We start from the raw sequence: 17,282 nt of genomic DNA on the forward strand, positions 1-17,282 counted from the left end.
CGCCGATTTGAGTTGCTGTGCCCCGATCTCTGAAAGGGTAATAGGAGCCACTGGAGTTCCCTAGCATGAAGGCGAGCCCAGGGAATAATGCCTATGCATGACACCATCTTCCCCAAAAGGGAAGACAGAGTTACTATGGATACTGAAGAATTAGATAAAATGTTAGAAATTAACTCCCCTATACTGAGTTTTCTCTCGGGAGAGAGAAAAACCTGGGAGGATTCTGAATCGATAATGGAACCCAGGTGAGAAATGGATGTGGAAGGTTGGAGGTGGCTTTTTTCAAAGTTGATGGAAAAGCCATGGTCCTGAAGGACTGACATGGTGATAGAAAGGTCTGTTTTCACTTTCTCTAGGGAGTTCCCATGAATCAAAATATCATCAAGATAACATAAAATGTGAATGGGAGACGCCCGGATATAGGCCGCCAGGGACCCCAAGAGCTTTGTAAAGACCCGAGGGGCCGAGGAAAGGCCAAATGGCATCGCCCTATACTGGAAGTGCCTGCCTTGAAAGGAAAAACGTAAAAATTTTCTGTGGCATTTGGCTATAGGAATGTGGAGGTAGGCCTCAGTGAGGTCTAAGGAGACCATGAAATCTCCCGTGTGAATGGCGGCCAGAATAGAAGATAAGGAGTGCATCTTAAACTTCCTATATTTGATGAATAGGTTTAGTTTCTTTAAATCCAAAATAGCTCTCCAACCTCCGGATGACTTTGGAACCATAAATAGGATGGAGTAAAAACCTTGGCCCTTCTGACCGGAAGGAACCGGTTGAATGGCTCTGATGGACAATAGATGAGAAATGGCCTCCTCCATACGGTTACAATCTGAGGAGGACCTGGGAGAAGGGCAGGAAATAAAACGTTTAGGGGGAGGAGAAATAAATTCTAAAAGAAGGCCTGTTTGAACAGTGTCAATGACCCAGGGGTCCTTGGAGGTGAGACGCCAATTAGAGGCGAAATGGGCTAGGCGACCCCCTATGGGAATAGAGGAGAGATTACCATCTAGGTTTTTTTGAAGCCCTGTTAGAGGAAGCTCCCCTTTGGAAGCGAAAACCTCTACCCCTGGAGTTCCTACCTTGGGAACGAAAGCGGGGGGAATACTGACCTGGAGATCTCTGATAGGAAGCCGTTTGATCTTGCTGGCGCCCCGGGCGACGAAAGGACTGCGTTTTGGTAGCCTTTTTTGTGGTTGGACCCAAAACCTTCTTCTTGTCCGTGGTTTCCGTGAGGAGTGGATCCAGAAGATCACCGAAGAGAAGGTCGCGCTTTAAGGGTCCCTGGGATAACTGCCACTTCTGGCGTACTCCCGCTTGCCAAGGGCGAATCCATAGGAGTCTTCTTGCCGTTGTAGAAGCTGCAATAGACTTAGCAGAAAATCTAGTAGATTGCAAGGTGGCATCAGCCACGTACTGGGCAGCTGCAAAGACCTTGTTGAAGTCTTGTTGACCTCTCAAGTCATCGGGAGGAATATGCTGTTGAAGTTGGCGAAGCCACAGCAGCATGGCTCTGGAGAAAAAGGAGGCCGCTGCAGAACTTTTAATGGCCCAGGAATCTGCGGTGAATCCTCTTTTGAGCATTTGTTCAATGCGCTTGTCCTCTGGGCGGAGGACTTCCTCCGCCTCGCCTGGCACAGCCGCTGCCGAGTGAAGGATCTTGACAGGTTCATCCGGTTTGGGAAAGGATAGAAGCTCTTCATAGGAAGAGGAAAGTTTGTACAACTTTCTGTCCTTGGTGGAGGGATTAAGGCCAGAGGCTGGGAAATCCCACTGTTTGAGTAAAGCATCTTTAAACAATTTTGGCATAGGAATTACCTCGTTATCCTCCTGTTCCTCTGTGAAGTAAGGTAAATTCTCCTCCGGGGGATCAGTGGAAGTGGAGGCTTGTTTCTCCTGGGCCGCTAATCCCGTAGAAATTCTAGCTTTGAGGAGGAGAGATTTGAATAAATGAGAAGGAAAAATGGTAATTGGAGAAGGAACCTTTATTTGGGATTCCTCATCATCTGATAGGCCCTGAAAAGGATCCTCATCATCCTCCATATCCTCATATTCGTCCTGAGAGGAATCTGAATCATCCTGAATAGGAGCTCTAACCGCTGGGGAAGAACCCAAGGGGCGGGAGGGACGAGGAGGAGGAGGAGGTAAGGGAAGCTCATTGATGGTGGAGAGTTTGGCATCAATGGCCTTGGACAACACAGCAAAAATAGATTGGAACTCAGGAGGTAAACTGGAAATATCAGCAGGGATGGCAGAAGAATCCCTAAAGGCCTGGGAGGATCCTGGCTGGGGGGAATCTTCCATAATATCTGGTTCCTCTGGACCTATGCCCCATAGGTTAGGTTGGGGTCTGTCTAGGTTAGGCTCATCCAGAGATAACACAGGGACCCCAGAAGGAGGTAGACTAGCAGCCTCTGGGGGGTCTTGACTACTGATTACTTGGGCCTGCACTTTCAAACGTTTAGCTGATTTGTCATGGATTCTTTGTAGGGCTAGGTCCCTTCTCTTCTCGGCCCTGGTGACCTTGGTCGAGGGGCGGGCCCCTGGAGAAGAGGAGGAAGAGGCCTGGGGGATACTAGTAATCTCATCGCCTGTAGGCCTGGCCTCTCTGGGACCTTTAGTTGTGCCTCTCTTGGGAAAGGTAGCCATAGTCTGACAATTAACAGAAGACAAGGCTGAGCCAATAACTGAATAAATAAGGAGAAGAATTTCAAGGACTTCCCAAGAGGAATGGATCCTGCTTCGAGGCCTCGAAGCTGCTGAGACTTGAGGACAATCTGGGCAAACCCAGAGTTCGTGTCCCCAGATCCAGCGGGGCCAGCCTCCCTAAACTTATTAATTAAGTAAACCAAGGCACTCTGGTTGGAGGCTTAGCCGGTGGAGAATTTAGCCTGGGACCCCCAAGGCCCGCTCCGGGATCCACGCGGTGGACTGAGGCCTACGCGGCTGGCAGGAGGCCAACACGAGAGGCCTAGATTTAAAAAGGGCGCGAAGGCCTTCGCGCCGAAAAATCGCTCCGTAAAATTGTCTTAAAGGGGAAGCGATCGACTAAGTCCAGGAGACTATAGAGGCGTCTCACTCCGCAGGAGGTATTCTTAAGCCCTTTAATATTTATATATACAGTAAAGAATCAATAAGTCAATAGATTAATACTTGCACCAGAACCTCCAGGCCAAAGGATTAAAAGAATCCACAAGCGGCCGCGGGGATCGTACACGGCAAAACCGCCGGGGGAAAACGAAACCGCAACTTCTCCAAAGGAAAATAGGCGTTGATTGCTTACCTGAACGCCTCTTCTCGTACGGTGAGTGGGTACAGCAGTCACATGGGTTGCTCCTGTCCAATCCGTTGGAACTGAGCCTAGTATTAAAAAAGACTGCTGGATCCGCCCCTTCCCCAGAATTCGCGAATCCATAGACTAGGCTCAGTAGTGAAGCTCTTTAATGTTCAACTCTCATGTGTTATAAGAAAATAGAATAGAAGGTAAAGAAGACCACACAAAGGGAGGGAAGTGACTGCTGTACCCACTCACCGTACGAGAAGAGGCGTTCAGGTAAGCAATCAACGCCTATTCTCCGTACTGAAGGAGTGGGTCCAGCAGTCACATGGGACATACCCAAGAGATAGGTCCCTAGGGTGGGAGTACATTGCTATCGTGAGAGATAACGGATTGGAGTACTCTTCTGCCGAAGGCAGCGTCCGCTGATGCGTACGAATCGTTGATGAAGGAATTTGGCGAGGCCCAAGTGGCTGCTTTGCAGACTTCTTCCAACGGAGCCTGAGTCGCCCAAGCGGCAGATGTGGCAGCACTTCTGGTGGAATGCGCTGTAATATTCCTTGGAATGGAAAGGGAAGCTGTCTCGTAGGCCTTAGAGATGGTCCCTCTGATCCAACGACCTATTACTGTAGAAGACACTCTGGATCCCAAGGATCTGGGATGGTAGGCTATGAAGAGTGCTTCAGACCTCCGGATGGATCTTGTGCGTTGGATATAAACCTTTAGCGCTCTAGTGAGATCCAGAGTGTGCCATCTAGTTGCCAGGGGATGCTCTCGTTGGAGGCAGAAGGAAGGTAATATGATATCCTGAGATCTGTGGGACATGGAACTGACCTTTGGTATAAAGGTGGGGTCCAGTCGCAGAACCACCTTGTCCTGGTGAAACTGCCAAGATCCTGTCTGATAGAAAGGGCTGCCAACTCAGATATGCGTCGGGCGGATGTAATCGCCACCAGGAATGCTACCTTGAAGGATAGGTACCTGAGGGACGCAGAGTTCAGGGGTTCGTAAGGTGCCTGAGTAAGAGAGTGGAGAACCCGTGGCAAGACCCAGGTGAGATATCTGTGGATTTTAGAAGGCCTGAGGTTGGCCACTCCTCTTAGAAATTCTTGGATTTCTGGAAGGGAGCGGAGGGGCTGCCTGCGAGGCCCCGCCAAGACGGAAGAGATGGCGGCCAGGTGTCGGCGGATGGTGCTGGTAGAGAGGCCTTGGTGGGAGCCTTTCATGAGGAAGGTGATTATCCTGTGGATGGGAAGACACAGGGGAGATAAGCCCTCCTGCAAGCACCACTGATGGAATTTGGACCAAGTAGGGTCGTAGATCCGGTTGGTAGACCCTCTTCTAGACTTCAGGATGATTTCCACTGTGTCCGGGTCATACCCTCGCAGGTCTAAGTCCCTCCGGATAATAACCAGGCGGTGAAGTGGAACCACTCTGGGTCTGAATGGAAGGAGGCCCCCTGTCGCAACATATCCTCCGAAACGGGGAGTCGCCAGGGGTCCTGGACGGACATTGTTGGAGGTCCGCGAACCAGGGCCTGCGAGGCCAGTGAGGGGCAATCAGAATTACTCGGGCCTTCTCCAGGAGGATTTTGTTGATCACGTCTGGCAGAATTGGAATTGGAGGGAAGGCATACAATAGACCTGGAGGCCAAGGACTCCTGAGAGCAGTGATTGCCTCTGCTCCCGGAGACGGGAACCTGGAGATGAAGTGAGGGAGCTGGGCATTGGCTTTGGTCGCCAATAGATCCAACACTGGATGGCCGAACCTGAGGCAGATTTGGTGGAACAGTGACTGATGGAGATTCCACTCGTCTGGATCTATGGTCGCTCGCGAGAGCCAGTCCGCTTGGACGTTGAGGCTCCCCGAGATGTGGTCGGCTAGAAGCGACTGGAGATTCTTCTCTGCCCAAAGGCCTAATTTCAGGGCCTCCCTCCTGAGGGCCTAGGCTCTTGTGCCTCCCTGTCTGCAAATATGGCTTTTGGTGGCTATATTGTCGGTGAAAATCAGCACATGCTGGTTGGAGATGTGAGATTGGAATTGTTTTAGAGCTAGAGACACGGCTCTTAATTCTAATCAACTGATGGGCCTGGAAGCCTCCTCCAGTGACCATGTGCCCTGAGCTAAAAGACCCTGGGCGTGGGCTCCCCAGCCCGAGAGGCTGGCATCTGTGGTGACTACAACTGGTCGGGGCACTGGAAGGGAGATCCCTTGTCTAGGGCTGGAGAAGTCCACCACTTGAGGGATCTGCGAACCGTCGGTGGAAGGCGACGATTCGAGTTGCTGTGGCCCGATCTCTGGGAGGTAATAGAAGCCACTGTAGTTCCCTGGCGTGAAGACAGGCCCAGGGGACAATACCAATAGATGACACCATTTTACCCAAAGGGAAGATAGGGTGGCAATGGAGGTAGATTGCTGGGGCAGGATGCGAGCAATGAGATCCAAAAAGCTGCGTTTTCTCTCAGTGGAGAGGAAAACCTGGGATAACTCAGAATTAATGATAGTTCCCAGATGCAGAATGGAAGTGGATGGATCAAGGTGGCTCCTTTTAAGATTTATGGAGAAACCATGATTCTGTAGAACCGACATGGTAAAAGAGAGGTCTGCCGCCACCCAGTTCTGGAATTTCCATGAATTAAAATGTCATCTAAATAACATAAAATATGAATGGGAGAAGCCCGGATATGAGCCGCCAAGGATCCCAAGAGTTTAGTGAAGACTCTGGGAGCTGAGTAGAGCCCAAATGGCATGGCCCTACACTGAAAATGCCTGCCTTGAAAGGCAAAGCGCAGAAATTTCCTAAGGATCTTGACAATGGGGATATGGAGGAAGGCCTCCGTGAGATCCAGAGACACCATAAAGTCTCCCCGATGTAGAGCTGCTAAAAATGGAAGATAAGGAATGCATTTTGAAAATCCTATATTTTATGAACCGGTTCAATTTTTTTAGATCTAAGATGGCTCTCCAGCCTCCAGAGGTCTTAGGGACCATGAAGAGGATGGGAGAAAGCCTAAACCTCTCTGGAGAGAGGGGACCGGTTGAATAGCTCTAAAAGTCAACAAATGAGAAATAGTCTCCTCCATTCGGATACGAGAAGGAGGGGAACTGGGAGAAGGACAAGAAATAAAAACGGTTAGGGGGAGGTGAAATGAACTCTAACCTTAGGCTCCTTTCCACAGTGTCAATGACCCAGGGGTCCTTACAAGAACGGTGCCAGGCGGAAGAGAACCAGGCTAGGCGACCGCCTATGGGAAAGGAGGAAAACTTACCATCTGGCTCTTTTGGAAGCCCTGGTAGAAGAGGATCCTCTCTGATAACGGGAACCTCTGCCCCTGGTGGTTCTAGATTGGGATCGAAAACCGAGGGGAATACTGACCTGGACTCCTTTGAAATGCGAAGCCCTGATCCTGTAGACGCCCTGTGCGCCGAAAGGGCTACGGTTTAGGGGCCTTCTTGGTGGTAGGTCCCAAGACCTTTTTCTTGTCTGTGGTCTCTGTAAGGAGAAGGTCCAGAAGGTCTCCGAAGAGGAGGTCACGTTTCAGCGGACCCATGGCTAACTGCCACTTCTGTCTTACTCCCGCCTGCCAAGGGCGGAGCCATAGAAGTCTTCTGGCCGTTGTGGAGGCTGCTACTGACCTGGCTGCAAATCTGGAAGATTGGAGGGTAGCATCTGCTACATATTGGGCAGCTGCGAAGATTTTGTTGAAATCCTGTTGGCCCCGTAAGTCATCTGGAGGCAGGTGTGGTTGGAGCTGACGAAGCCACAAGAGCATAGCTCTGGAAAAGAAGGATGCCGCTGCAGCACTCTTAAAGGCCCATGAGTCTGCAAGAAGACTCCTTTTGAGCCTTGCTCAAGTCGTTTGTCCTCTGGCCGGAGGACCTCCTCTGCTTCGCCAGGCATGGCGGCAGTCGAGTGGAGAGACTTCACTGGTTCATCTGGCTTGGGACATGTTAGGAGTTCCTCATAGACGGAGGAGAGCTTGTAGAGCTTCTTGTCCTTGGGAGTGGGAGTAAAGCCAGCAGTTGGGTGGTCCCACTGTTTAAGCAAGGCATCCTTAAACAACTTGGGCATAGGAATTACCTCATTGTCTTCCTGTTCTTTCATGAAATAAGGAAGATTATCCTCCGGAGGATCTGAGGAAGAGGTAGCCTGTTTTTCTTGCCCGGCTAGCCCCGTGGATACTCTAGCTTTAAGCAGGAGAGATTTGAAAAGCTGCGAAGGAAAGATAGCAGCTGGGGCTGGAATCTTAATCTGAGATTCCTCATCTTCCGACAGACGTTGAAATGGGTCATCATCCTCTTCTGCATCCACGTCCTCATCCTCTTCCTGAGAGGAGTCAGAGACCTCCATGGCTGGGGCTCTGTAGGAAGGAGAAGAACTCACGGGACGGGAGGAGCGTGGAGAGGGATGAGACAGAGAAGGCACATTGAAAGATGAGAGTTTAGCGTCAATGGTGTTAGTCAGAATAGTCAAGATAGACTGAAACTCCGGTGGCAAGGAAGAAAAATCAGCCGGAAAGCCGGAGGATCCCTGAGGGCCTGAGCAGGTTCTGGCTGGGAGGAATCCTCGGTAATATCTGGCTCCTCTGGACCTAAACCCCATAGGTTAGGTTGGGGTGGATTTAGGTTTGGCTCATCCAGGGATAGCACAGGAACCCCAGAAAGAGGCAGGTTAGAGGCCTCCGGGGGGGTTGGATTGATATGCACTTGGGCCTGCACCTTAAAAGATTGGCTGGTTTATCATGTATTTTTTGTAGGGCTGGGTCCCTTCTCTTCTCAGCCCTGGTGGGCTTGGCTAAGGAATGGGTGCCTGAGGAAGAGGAGGAAGAGGCCTGGGGAACTTCAGTAGAATTACCAGTAGGCCTAACCTCTTTGGGACCTTTGGTAGTGCCTCTCTTGGGAAAGGAAGCCATAGTCTGACAATTAACAGAAGACAAGGCTGAGCCAATAACTGAATAATAAGGAGAAGAATTTCAAGGACTTCCCAAGAGGAATGGATCCTGCTTCGAGGCCTCGAAGCTGCTGAAACTTGAGGACAATCTGGGCAAACCCAGAGTTCGTGCCCCCAAACCCAGCGGGGCCAGCCTCCCTAAACTTTATAATTAAGTAAACCAAGGCACTCTGGTTGGAGGCTTAGCCGGTGGAGAATTTAGCCTGGGACCCCCAAGGCCCGCTCCGGGATCCACGCGGTGGACTGAGGCCTACACGGCTGGCAGGGGGCCAACACGAGAGGCCTAGATTTAAAAAGGGCGCGAAGGCCTTCGCGCCGAAAAAGATCGCTGCGTAAAATTTCTTAAAGGGGAAGCGATCGACTAAGTCCAGGAGACTAGAAGGCGTCTCACTCCGCAGGAGGTATTTCTTAAGCCCTTAAATATTTTTGTATACAATAAATAATCAATAATTCAATAGGTAAATACTTGCACCAGGACCTCCAGGCCAAAGGATTAGAAGAATCCACAAGCGGCCGCAGGAATCGTAACCGGCAAAACCGCCGGGGGAAAACGAAACCGCAACTTCTCCCAAGGAAAAAAGCCTAGCCGCTTTTTCTCTTTTTTTCTTTTAAACGGCTGGCGCAATTAGTGCAAGTAAATAATTAAAGACAATAAATCTTACTACTTTTTGAAGGAAAAGATCGAAGGGAAGGTGTTAGACTGTTGAACGAGCTATCACAATACAACCGCAGGATATGCGAACTGAGCGAATTCTGGGGAAGGGGCGGATCCAGCAGTCTTTTTTAATACTAGGCTCAGTTCCAACGGATTGGACAGGAGCAACCCATGTGACTGCTGGACCCACTCCTTCAGTACGGAGAAAAGCCGAGCCGCAAACGGCTGGCGCTATTAGTGCAAGTAAATAATAATGATAAAACAATTCTTACTACTTTGAAGAAAAAGATCGAAGGGAAGGTGTTAGAATGTTGAACGAGCTATCACAATACAACCGCAGGATATGCGAACTGAGCGAATTCTGGGGAAGGGGCGGATCCGGCAAGCTTTTTTAACACTAGGCTCAGTTCCACCGGATTGGACATGAGCAACCCATGTGACTGCTGGACCCGCTCCTTCAGTACGGAGAATCATTGTTTGAAAATGACTCTGTTTGACAGAACCCTAAAAACGTTACCAAGAAGATTCGCTGACAGACGTGGGAGTTGAGATCACGAAAGACAGGCACTGATGCTTTCAAAGAATAACTTAACTTTATACTCTTTTATATAAAACTGGTGATTTGGTTGTTCAAGAGAATAACATAGAAACATACCCTGTTTCCCCGATAGTAAAACACCCCCGATTGTAAGACGTATCGGGGGTTTCAGGGGGGTCGGCTAATATAAGCTGTACCCTGAAAGTAAGACATATGTCTTACTTTCGGGGAAACACGGGGGTATTGTCGCCTCCCTCTCATCTAGCTGCGCGCCGCCTCCTGCCCACGCCTGCGCCGTCCCCCTCTCCATACGTCACCGCGTCTGCCACCTCCCTCTGATCTTAATGAGCGCCGCCTCCTGCCCACTTCCGCGCCGCCCCCCCTCCATACGTCACTGCGTCTGCCGCCTCCGTCTGTTCAGGTTGTTAATAAATGTTAATTTTATGGTTAAAACAAAAAAATTGACAATTTTTTTCCAATATAAGACATCCCCCGAAAGTAAGACGTAGTGGGGCTTTTGGGGATAAAAAGATAGTAAGACACTGTCTTACTTTCGGGGAAACACGGTAGAAGTCGGACGGCAGAAAAAGACCTCATGGTCCATCTAGTCTGCCCTTATACTATTTTCTGTATTTTATGTTAGGATGGATATATGTTTATCCCAGGCATGTTTAAATTCAGTTACTGTGGATTTATCTACCACGTCTGCTGGAAGTTTGTTCCAAGGATCTACTACTCTTTCAGTAAAATAATATTTTCTCATGTTGCTTTTGATCTTTCCCCCAACTAACTGCAGATTGTGTCCCCTTGTTCTTGTGTTCACTTTCCTATTAAAAACACTTCATAACCAAAGATCAAAAGATCATTTTGTTAAGATCAAAATCCAACTAGAAAATTAAAAACAGTTTCTTGCTTAATGTACAGTGTTCCCTCGATTTTTCCAGGGGATGCGTTCCGAGACCGCCCGCGAAAGTCGAATTTCCGCGAAGTAGAGATGCGGAAGTAAATACACTATTTTTGGCTATGAACAGTATCACAAGCCTTCCCTTAACACTTCAAACCCCTAAAATGCAATTTCCCATTCCCTTAGCAACCATTTAGATCATTACTCACCATGTTTATTTATTAAACTTTATTTTAAAAAATATTTATTAAAGGCGGATGAAAGTTTGGCGATGACATATGATGTCATCGGGCGGGGAAAAACGTGGTATAGGGGAAAAACCCGCAAAGTATTTTTTAATTAATATTTTTGAAAAACCGTGGTATAGACTTTTCGTGAAGTTCGAACCCGCGAAAATCGAGGGAACACCGTCTTGCTAAATAGCAACAGCATTTAGACATATATACTGCTTCACACTGCTTCACAGCCCTCTCTAGGCGGTTTACAGAGAGTCAGCATATTGCCCCCAACAATCTGGGTCCTCATTTTACCGACTTGGAAGGAGGGAAGGCTGAGTTAACCTTGAGCCAATTGAGATTTGATCTGCTAAATTGCTGGCAGCTGGTGATCAGCAGAGGTAGCTTGCAGTACTATACTCTAACCACTGCACCACTGGGGCTCTATAAGATCTTCCTGGCTTGCAGGATTTTTTCATTGCTACTCCCTCTGAAGTCTTTTTCCACCCCTAAGTCTTTGCAGGCTTGTTTTCCTTGCTACTCCCTCCAAAGAAGATATTTTTTCAGCCCGAACCTGGGGATAAAATAATGTGCTGAAGCTGACCAAACTAAGGATGCTAGCCAGATGAATACCTGGTAGGTAAATCCCCCCCCCCCATTTTCCTCCCCCAAAACTAAGGTGTGCCTTACACTCTGGTGTGTCTTATACTCTGAAAAATACAGTACAGTGATACCTCGTCTTACAAACTTAATTGGTTCCGGGAGGAGGTTTGTAAGGCGAAAAAGTTCATAAGACGAAACAATGCTTTCCATAGGAAACAATGTAAAATCAATTAATGCGTGCAAGCAAAAAAAAAAATCGCAAAAACGGCACTCCGTTGGGTGCCGCCACCCGGATGTCACCTTTTGAAACAGCCGGGCGCTTCTCAGCGTTCTCCCGAATGCCAAACCAAGATGTTCGGCAAAAGTTCAGGTTCGGGAGGCCGCCGAGAAGCGCCGCTGCCCGGCTGTCACCTTTGCAGAAGAGCCGCAGAGCTGTCGGCCGGTCGGAAGGCTCAAACAGAGGTGGGGAATCCCAATAGGGAATTCCATGGGTGGAGCTTTGACATCACAAAGACATCCTTTCTGGAGTCCACGTTTCGGCCGGCCAGGAAGGACATCTCCGTGACGTCAAAGCTCCACCCATGGAATTCCCTATTGGGATTCCCCACCTCCATTTGAGCCTCCCGACAAGCCAACAGCTCTGCGGTACTTCAGCGTTCGGGCGACGGGTTCATAAGCCAAAAAAAGTTCGTAAGAAGAGGCAAATTTTTTCCAAACCTCAGGTTCGTATCTCAAAAAGTTCGTATGACGAGGGGTTCGTATCACGAGGTACTACTGTAATTAACTACATAGCATATGGAATCCATCCTTAAAAGCAGGAATCAAAATAAACGTAAGCCATTTTTCCATGCTCACCTTCGCATTGGCGCACACTTTCCCCTTCTTATAGTCTTTGTGGCAGCCCCTCTTATCCAACTTGGCCCAAAGAGCTTTAGCTTTCCAATAACTCAGCTTGGATTTGAGCTTGTGGTAGAAAGTACGGTAATCCTTGGGCTTCAGCTCCAAATAATCACAGAGCTCTTGAAATGCTTTCAGAGTCCCTTTGCAGGTGGAGGCCTGGACAAATCGGTCAAAGAGGACATGGGCCTGGTTCATCTTTCCATTAATCCCCTCCTCCATGCTTCCAGTTCGGCCAGGGGTTCCCCCGGCAGCTGATCCGTTCCAGTCCACCTGTCTTCGGGTCCGCTATTTTGCTCATCAATAACCGCTTCTTTTATTCCATAACAATAATCAATCTGCAGAAAGGAAAGGGGGGAAATAGATTACTTAGATAGGCAGGGATTGATTTGTATCAACATTCACATCCTGTCATTAGCACTAAAAAAAGAAAGAAAGAAAACCACTCAGCTTATGTTCTGTCGAGCTCTCTGGTAGAATCCTCCCAAAACTGAACAGATACAATTTCAGACACACACACGTTTGAAAATTCAAAACAATGTTCTTTATAATGAAAATTCACTTAAACCTAGCCCTCTTTTGGTATAAGCAAAGAGCACTTGTCTCCAAACAAATTGGTAATTTGTACAAGTCCCTTATCAGTTCTGTGATACTTAGCTTGCAGCTGTGAGGCAATTCACAGTCCTTCTTCTTTCACAAAGTGAAACACACTTTGCTATGGGTTAGTTTCAAAGCAGGGGAAAAATCAGCACACAAAGATCAAAGTCAGCAAAGCAGTCATGAAACACAAGGATCAGATAATCCTCCACAATGGCCAAACCCACACGCTGCTATTTATAGCAGCCTCACTAATTACCACAGCCCCACCCAACCACAGGTGGCCTCATTTTCTTTGATAATAATCTCTCAGTTGTTGTTGCCTATGCATCGCTCTCCGCATGCGTGGCTGTATCATTAACTCTTGTTCTGAATCCAAGGAGGAGCTAGATAATTGATCTCCTTCTGAGCTGTCTGCCACACTCTCCTCCTCCCTGTCACTCATGTCTTCTTGGTCAGAGGAGCCTTCCTCATCAGATTCCACGGGGGTGGGGGGAACAGGCCTGTAGCATGTGGATGTCTCCCCCACATCCACAGTCCTTGGGGCAGGAGCTGGACCAGAGCTAACCACAACAGCTTATAATTGCTAAACAGAGGGAAGGGCACAGAAAGGTCTATACTGAAGAATAAGACCCTATGTTCTGCCTTCTATCACACCCTTAATTGCATTAAGCATAGATTTCATGTTTTTAGCAAAATAGAAACATAGAAGACTGAAGGCAGAAAAAGATCTCATGGTCCATCTAGTATGCCCTTGTACTATTTCCTGTATTTTATCTTACAATGGATATATGTTCATCCCAGGCATGTTTAAATTCAGCTACTGTGGATTGACCAACCACGTCAATCTTCACTAATTTATCTATCAGCTCTTTATGTGGAACCGTATCAAAGGCTTTGCTGAAGGCCAGATAGGCAATATCCACGGCACCACCTTCATCCAACACCTTTGTGACATAGTCAAAGAAATCAATGAGATTAGGAATTCTGAAATATTCCCTGGTCTTGATTGCACCCCTTAGATATTGGAATGTTACTATCACCCCCCCCCCCAATCCTTTTTTCATTAAGCTAGACCAGGGGTAGGCAAAGTTGGCTCTTCTATGACATGTGGACTTCAACACCCAGAACTCCTGACCCAATCATGCTAGCTCAGGAATTCTGGGAGTTGAAGTCCACATGTCATAGAAGAGCCAACTTTGCCTACCCCTGAGCTAGACCATTTGCTGCGACAATGGTGTCCACACGCCTGCCCAACATGTGGCAGAACATTTCATGCCCGTACAGGCCTTAAGAGCCACTTGCAGACACATCGTGTAAAGCCCACAACCCACTACAGGTCAAGGTTCTCTTCAAACACGATAGACGAACATCATCATTACAAGTTATGTATGGTATGTTTGTGTGTATGTTTGGTTTTTATAATAAGGGTTTTTAGTTGTTTTATTAAATTGGATTGTTACATGTTGTTTTTTATCATTGTTGTTAGCCGCCCCGAGTCTGCGGAGAGGGGCGGCATACAAATCCAATCAATCAATCAATCAATCAATCAATCAATCAATCAATAATAAATAAATAAATAAATTAAAATAAATTAATAAATAAATAAACAAACAAACAAACAAACAAATCATTAAGCAAGACCAGTGATATGGCAAGCGGAGCCATATCTGAGGGGACCTAGGTCAGCGCGTTGGCGAGTTGATTTTCGGTCTTCTTTTCAGCATCCTGAAGTCTGGGAATGGCGAAAAACTGCCCAACGGCCCAAACGGATGTTCACGTGTGCATTACCCCTAGCCTCCTTTTCACTGTCAGAGGTCTTCAGGAACTTCTTTGTCTTTGGACAGTCGCAGCCAGGCTCCGCACACCTCGGCCCATTTCTTCTGCAGCTGGCAAAGCTCTCTTGAAGACGTCTGCAGCCAATAACAGGACCGATACACATCTTTTATGAGCTGCAGAGACTTTCAGGAAAGCCTTGCCGGCTGCAGAAGAAATGAGCCAAGTCCTGTGAGGCCTGGTTGCAAATAACTGAAGGTAAATAGTAGGGCAGTTTCATTTCTATTTCGTTTCTGAACTACCGGTTGGCCTGTTGGGCCATTTTTCGCCATCCCCAGGTTTCAGGAGGCCTTCCTGGACCCTGGAGAGAGTGGAAAACAGCTCAACGGCCCTACCAGAAATCTGGAGGCCTCAGTGAGACCTGGACACATGCACGGGTGTGGGGGTTGGCAGCACGGGGGGGGGGGGTGTCTGCATGCGCGGAGGTTGTACGCATGCATGGGGGGGACGGCATTGCATTATGGGTTTGAGCAGCCTTTTGGCACTCACACCCAAAAAAGGTTCATCATCACTTAGATAGACATAATAAATTCTATCCAACAGCATTTATATAATAAAGCACTAGCAAAACCTTCTTTAGGAATGTACAAGCAAATAAGGTGATGCCATAAGTGTGGGTTAGTTCAAATACACTGCTTAATTTTGGTCAGTGCAATTACAATTTAAAAATCAACTTCAAATTACCATTTTATGTGGGTTATGACCAATCTTTGGAGTCAGCATAATGCTTAACCAAAGCTACAGAACTATTAGAATATATATATACCTACGTATTATTATTATTATTATTATTATTATTATTATTATTATTATTAATCAGATTTGTATGCCACCCCTCTCCGGAGACTCGGAGCGGCTTACAACAACAAAACAATGCAAATCCAATAGTTAAAAAAGACAATTTAAAAACCCTTAATATAAAAAACAACCATACATCTCATACAAACCATACATAAAGCAGAGAGGGCCCATGGGAATCAACTTTCCCATGCCTAACGACAGAGGTGGGTTTTAAGAAGTTTGCGAAAGGCAAGGAGGGGGGGGGCAGTCCTAATCTCCGGGGGGGGAGTTGGTTCCAGAGGGCCGGGGCCGCCACAGAGAAGGCTCTTCCCCTGGGTCCCGCCAGACAACATTGTTTCGTCGACGGGACCTGGAGAAGGCCAACTCTGTGGGAGCTAACAGGTAGCTGGGATTCGTGCGGCAGAAGGCGGTCCCGGAGATATTCTGGTCCGATGCCATGAAGGGCTTAATAGGTCCTAACCAACACTTTGAATTGTGACCGGAAAGTGATCAGCAACCAATGCAGACTGTGGAGTGTTGGTGTGACATGGTCATACCTTGGGAAGCCCATGACTGCTCTCGTAATCAATATAGCCACTGATATCGTTAAGGCATTTGTTTTTTTTTAAATACCATATTTAAGGAACATATTAAAATAGCAGAGGACGTATTGAGCCTCCCAGGCAGAGAAACTTCCGCAAATGATGGGGTTGTTATTTGTTCTGGACCAAATTCCCTTTTGACTCGCAATATGTGCCAGTTGAAAAACCAAAGATTATATACATTAGGGAGCCAGCAATCCAATTCTACCCACTTAATATGCTTTGAAAATGAGTTACCCATGCTGCATATCTCACCCACTTCCTGAAACAAATCCTAGACTAATTACATGACAGATTAGCTATTGCCCATTGTCCAGACATAAAAGTACAGCTGTGTGGAATAAATTCCTCAAGCACTACCTTTCCATTGCCCCTTTCCCTCTGTTATACCCTGTATCGAGGTGAAAGCTACTGCCTTATAGGAAGGCCGCCAAGGTTCAAATCCCGGTAAAGATATGGCTAGTTGATGAGAGCTAAATAGCTTGAAATAGATCTATACTAATCTCCCTTCGTTTTCATTATCAGTAAAAATATGTTACACACATAGAAAATAGTTTGTTGGCTATAAAATTAACTGCCTGGATGAGAGGCAAAAGAGAAGCAGTATGAGTCTCCTGGGAGGAAACAGGGCCAGAAAAGGTGGGGAGAAGCCTCCGTGCGGCCTCTCTAGGAATCTCCTGGGAGGAAACAGGGCCAGAAAAGGTGGGGAGAAGCCTCCGTGGGGCCTCTCTAGGAATTCTCCTGGGAGGAAACAGAACCAGAAAAGGTGGGGAGAAGCCTCCATGGGGCCTCTCTAGAAATCTCCTAGGAGGAAACAGGGCCAGAAAAGGCGGGGAGAAGCCTCCATGGGGCCTTTCTAGGAATCTCCTGGGAGGAAACAGGGCCTCCACCCTCCCTGTGGTTTCCCCAATCGCACACATTCTTTGCTTTCACATTGATTCCTATGGGAAAAATTGCTTCTTCTTACAAACTTTTCTACTTAAGAACCTGGTCACGGAACGAATTAAGTTCGTAGGTAGAGGCACCACTGTATATATCTCTTTCCTGGTACAAGCTGATACAGGAGGAGAACCTGGCTTAGAGGTTAAAGCTACTGCCTTAAAGGCGGGCTGCCCAGGTTCAAATCCCGGTAAGGTGAATTTATAGCAATTGTTATCACTATAAACTCATTAACAAGTGAGCAAAAAATAACATCAGCTATCTGTTTCCTCTATTCTAGCAATTGCTTATAATCAAAGATAAAATCCCACTTATGAATTCTGTTTTTCTAAAAACTATAAACCGAAACTAATAATTATTATAATTTAAATGAGTTCTAAAAGATTCTGAACAACAACAACAATAAACAACTCTGGGTAAGTATTCCAAATCTCCTGATCCATATTAAAGAATGTGTCTTCCCAGAAACCCTATCTGCATGTACTTCCAAA

At 47.3% G+C, this 17,282-nt stretch overlaps 1 protein-coding gene across 8 annotated transcripts in view; it reads right to left on the reverse strand.

Moving 5' to 3' along the window:
- The window catches only part of MICAL3 (microtubule associated monooxygenase, calponin and LIM domain containing 3), a 286,121-nt gene that overhangs the window by 157,001 nt on the left and 111,838 nt on the right, over positions 1–17,282 (reverse strand). For all 8 annotated transcript variants that reach the window (XM_070756493.1, XM_070756490.1, XM_070756492.1 and 5 more), the window contains exon 2: positions 11,996–12,375. In XM_070756493.1, the coding sequence (XP_070612594.1) occupies positions 11,996–12,259 (264 nt within the window). In that variant the 5' untranslated portion in view covers positions 12,260–12,375. The remainder of the gene's footprint in view (positions 1–11,995; positions 12,376–17,282) is intronic.

The sequence above is a fragment of the Erythrolamprus reginae genome, chromosome 6 (assembly GCF_031021105.1).
Source record: "Erythrolamprus reginae isolate rEryReg1 chromosome 6, rEryReg1.hap1, whole genome shotgun sequence".
Taxonomy (NCBI): domain Eukaryota; kingdom Metazoa; phylum Chordata; class Lepidosauria; order Squamata; family Dipsadidae; genus Erythrolamprus; species Erythrolamprus reginae.